Source organism: Lipotes vexillifer, unplaced genomic scaffold, assembly GCF_000442215.2.
Source record: "Lipotes vexillifer unplaced genomic scaffold, Lipotes_vexillifer_v1.1 scaffold1115, whole genome shotgun sequence".
In the NCBI taxonomy this organism is placed as follows: Eukaryota; Metazoa; Chordata; class Mammalia; order Artiodactyla; family Lipotidae; genus Lipotes; species Lipotes vexillifer.
The window spans coordinates 387,002-391,182 of NW_006792080.1; the positions used below are offsets into that span (position 1 = coordinate 387,002).

The window sequence follows — 4,181 nt, forward strand, 5'->3', positions numbered from 1 at the left end:
TGCGGTACGCGGGCCTCTCACTGCTGTGGCCTCTCCCGTTGCGGAGCACGGGCTCCGGACGCGCAGGCTCAGCGGCCATGGCTCACGGGCCCAGCCACTCCGCGGCACGTGGGATCCTCCCGGACCGGGGCACGAACCCGCGTCCCCTGCATCGGCAGGCGGACTCTCAACCACTGCGCCACCAGGGAAGCCCTACCTTGATATTTTTATGTTGAACCAACCTTGCATTTCTGGAGTAAATCTCAGTCGGTCATGGTGTATAACCCTTTTCACATGTTGATGGATCTAGCTCGCTAGTCCTTGAAGATTTTGCATCTATATTCATAAGAGATATTGGTATATAGTTTTCTTTTTTTGTGACATCTTTGGTTTTGGTATCAGGGTAATACTGGGTTCATATAACGAATTGAGAAGTGTTCTCTCCTCTTCTGTTTTGTTTGCTTGTTTGTTTGTTGAAGAGTTTGGTAGACGTCAGTGTTACTTTTTCTTTAAATATTTGGTAAAATTCACCAGGGAAGCAATCTGATCCTGGGCTTTTCTTTGTGGAAATTTTTTTAAAAATTACTAATTCAATCTCTTTACTTGTTATATGTCTGTTGAGATTTTCTATTTCTTCTTGAGTCAGTTTCAGAAAGTTGTGTCTTTCTAGATTGTCAGTTTCGTAGGTTAAATCCGCTGTTGTACAGTTGTTCATAGTGTATTCTTCAACCCTTTCTTATTTCTGTAAGTCCACTACTAACGTCTCCTCTTTCATTCCCATTTTTAGTAATTTGCGTCTTCATTTTCTCTTGGTCAGTCTAGCCAGAGACTTGCCAAATTGGGTGATTTTTTAAAGACTGCATTATAATTTATTAGTTTATTAATAAGTATAATCACATTTAAGAAAAACCCGAGTCTTTGGTAGTTTCGGAAAGATTGAGGAATGCAGCGATGAGACAGAGAGCATCCCTGCCCTCGGAGGCTGCCAGTCTGGGCGAGAGCAAAACTTGCATTTAGCATGAGGCGACACACACACCAGCAGGGGACGTACAGGCCACTGTAGGTGTCCCCAGCGGGTCACCTGCTCACCACCAGAGAGCTGGCAGCTTGGCTGTGCCATGTCCGCTGCTGCCTAGCCCTTTCTGTCTGCCTGTGCCCGGGGCCAGGGGAGGCTGGACCCAGCCAGCCTGCTGAGCCCTAACCCTCAGGGCTCCATGCACGTGGCTGGCAGAGGTGGGGCGTGAGATGAAGGCAGATGGAGGTGGGAGAGGCTGGGGGTTCAGGGCATTCCCGGAGGGCAGGACGTGGGGGCAGGAGTGACACCAAGCACCCTGCCCTGGTAGATGACGGGCTCTGTCAGTGCCCCCAGAGGCAGGTGGGACACAGGCGGGAAACTGAGTCCCAGAGGTGGATCCAACGTGCCGAGGTGAGTTGGCCAAGCCCCCGGGAACACGGCCAGTCTGTCTGGTGCAGCAGTGAACGCCCCTCTCCTTACACCCCCAGCGTTTGAAAACAGGGCCGTGGGCTCCAGCTGGCTTGGCGGCAAGAGGAGGAGTCCCCTGCAGATGCTCTACGACCTGGACCAGGTAGGCGGACAGACGCCCCGTCCCTCTCTCCGCCTCCAGCCACGGGAAACCCCGAGCTCCCACGCGGACCTGCTGCCGTGGGGCTGCAGCCACAGCCAGCCTCTGTCCGGGAGGGAATGCTGGGCTGCGGCAGGGCAAATCGTGAGGCAGACTGAGACCTGGGGTCTCCAGCTGTGGACTGAGGCCACGCTCTCTGCAGCACTGTTCCACGTGGCGGACAGAACGACCAGCAGGCTGTGTGCCACCCACGGCAACAGGCGGCAGCCAAGGGACCCCCGATCTCAGTCCTGCCGTGACAAAGGGAGACAGGCGGGGGCCCCCTCACCAACGGGGGGACTTGCAGGGACCACACACTGTGCCCACTGGGAGCACACATCCGGCTCACACACACCCCAGCAGGCACACTCAGCACTACCGAGCGCCTGCGGGTCACCTGGGTCCCTGCCCTTGAGGTGCTGACAGTCCCGTGGGGGGAGGATGGCATCTGATGGCTTCCCGCACCAGCCTGCACTGACTTGCGTCCAGGCTGCCCTGAGCTCTGGCAGGAGGGCGCAGTGTAGATGGAGTCCGACCCTCTCTGAGAAAGGGACACGGGGCCTGCAGAGGGACAGTGAAGATGCAGATGGCGGCACCAAGTACCTGGCGGTGGCCGAGGGCCACAGCGAGGCAAGGGCAGTAGGGAGCCAGGGAGAAGGGCCACACTGGGCTGCAGAAGGCGGCCGCTCACCGGGGTCCTGAGGGCTGAGCCCACGGCACCCACGCCCTTGGGGGCAGGTGGGAGGCCTTGGTTCAGCAAGGGTGACAGGCTTTCCCTGGGCCACACGGCGAGCGGAGGGCAGGCCAGCCTCTCAGCAGGCTTCTGAGGGGCAGGTGGGGCTGGCTCGTTCCCCTCGCAGCCTGAGGGCCCAGTGGCCGTTACGTGTCAAGGCAACCTGCAGCTGGACAGACAACAGCAGAGAAACGGTCTGACCAACAAGTGCTGACCGTGCACTGGGCACTCGAGTTCTGGGAGCCCACGCAGGCCTCACGGCAATCCTGTACAATGGGGCGTCATTATCCCCGTTTACCTATGGCACTGTCCCCTGGCACAGGAAGGCCAAGGACCCTGAGAAGGTCACAGAGCTCGTAAGGACTAGACCCTGGCTGAGGGTCAGCCAGGCTGGCAGGGATGAGGGCTGTGGCTGTAGGACTCCATCCCGAACCGGTGGGCACAGCCCCGGCTTCTGAAGCCTGAGGGACCCGAGGTAGAGTCCCAGCTTCTCTCCTTGGCAGCTGCAGGCAACCCACTTCCTCTGAGGCTGTTTTCTCTCCTGTAAAAAGGAGAAAGCAGTGCCTGTCTTGGTACTCATGCGGCTGCAAGCAACAGAAAAGCTAGCTGAGGCCAATTTAAGCCATTGGGACACTCACTGCTTACGTCCCAAGATGCTCAGAGACCAGCAGCCCCTGGCACAGCACAGGGCTCATCACCATCCTCCGGACGTTACTACTGTGTGAGCTACTGGTCTTACCCCCCACCCCGGTTTTAGGGAACGGTGAGCAGATACTCAGTTTGCCCCGGCGCTTGACGCTCTGACGTCAGACTTCTTTACCAGGCTGGCTCTGACGTCGCACGTCCGTTCTCCGGCTCTCGGGGTCCAGAGTGCAGTGCACGCGATCAGTCACATCCTGCACGTGCCTCAGGCCGGGTAGATTCATTTCCCCCCATCCAGGCCCCCTGTCTCCCACGCGGCCCTGACCCACCCCCGTCCTGTCCCCGCAGGGCCCGCGCTCCGCGCTGGCCGAGGTGCACCGGCAGCGGCGCGACCTCCTGCGCCGCGCCTGCAGCCACCACACGCGCCGGCAGCGCCTGCTGCGGCCGGAGGACCTGCGGCACGTGCTGGTGGACGACGCGCACGGCCTGCTCTACTGCTACGTGCCCAAGGTGGCCTGCACCAACTGGAAGCGCGTGCTGCTGGCGCTGAGCGGCCGCGGCCCAGGAGACCCGCGCGCCATCCCCGCGCACGAGGCGCACGCGCCCGGCCGCCTGCCCTCGCTGGCCGACTTCAGTCCGGCCGAGGTCAACCGGCGCCTGCGCGCCTACCTGGCCTTCCTGTTTGTGCGCGAGCCCTTCGAGCGCCTGGCCTCGGCCTACCGCAACAAGCTGCAGCGGCCCTGGGGCGCCACCTTCCAGCGCCGCTTCGGCACCGGCATCGTACGCCGTCTGCGGCCGCGCCCGCGCCCCGAGGCGCTGGTCCGCGGCCACGACGTGCGCTTCGCCGAGTTCCTGGCCTACCTGCTGGACCCGCGCACGCGCCGCGACGGGCCCTTCAACGAGCACTGGGAGCGCGCTCACGCGCTCTGCCACCCGTGCCGCCTGCGCTACGACGTCGTGGGCAAGTTCGAGACGCTGGCGGAGGACGCGGCCTTCGTGCTGAGCCTGGTGGGCGCGCCCGGCCTGCGCTTCCCCGAGCCGCCGTCCAGGGCCCGGGCCGCCGCGCGCGACCCTGCCGCGCGCCTCTTCCGCGACATCAGCCCTTTCTACCAGCAGCGCGTCTACGGCCTCTACAGGATGGACTTCCTGCTCTTCAACTACTCCGCTCCCTCCTACCTGCGGCTGCGCTAGCCCTGCGGGCGGGG

The 4,181-nt window shown here is 61.3% G+C and overlaps 1 protein-coding gene across 1 annotated transcript; it reads left to right on the forward strand.

Annotated features, from left to right (window-relative positions):
- The first annotated feature begins 1,193 nt into the window (after positions 1 to 1,193).
- CHST13 (carbohydrate sulfotransferase 13) lies at positions 1,194 to 4,167 on the forward strand. Its single transcript, XM_007465291.1, has 3 exons — positions 1,194 to 1,212; positions 1,483 to 1,565; positions 3,325 to 4,167. Exons 1-3 carry the CDS (start codon positions 1,194 to 1,196, stop codon positions 4,165 to 4,167), a joined length of 945 nt encoding a protein of 314 aa, XP_007465353.1.
- Positions 4,168 to 4,181: the final 14 nt, after the last annotated feature.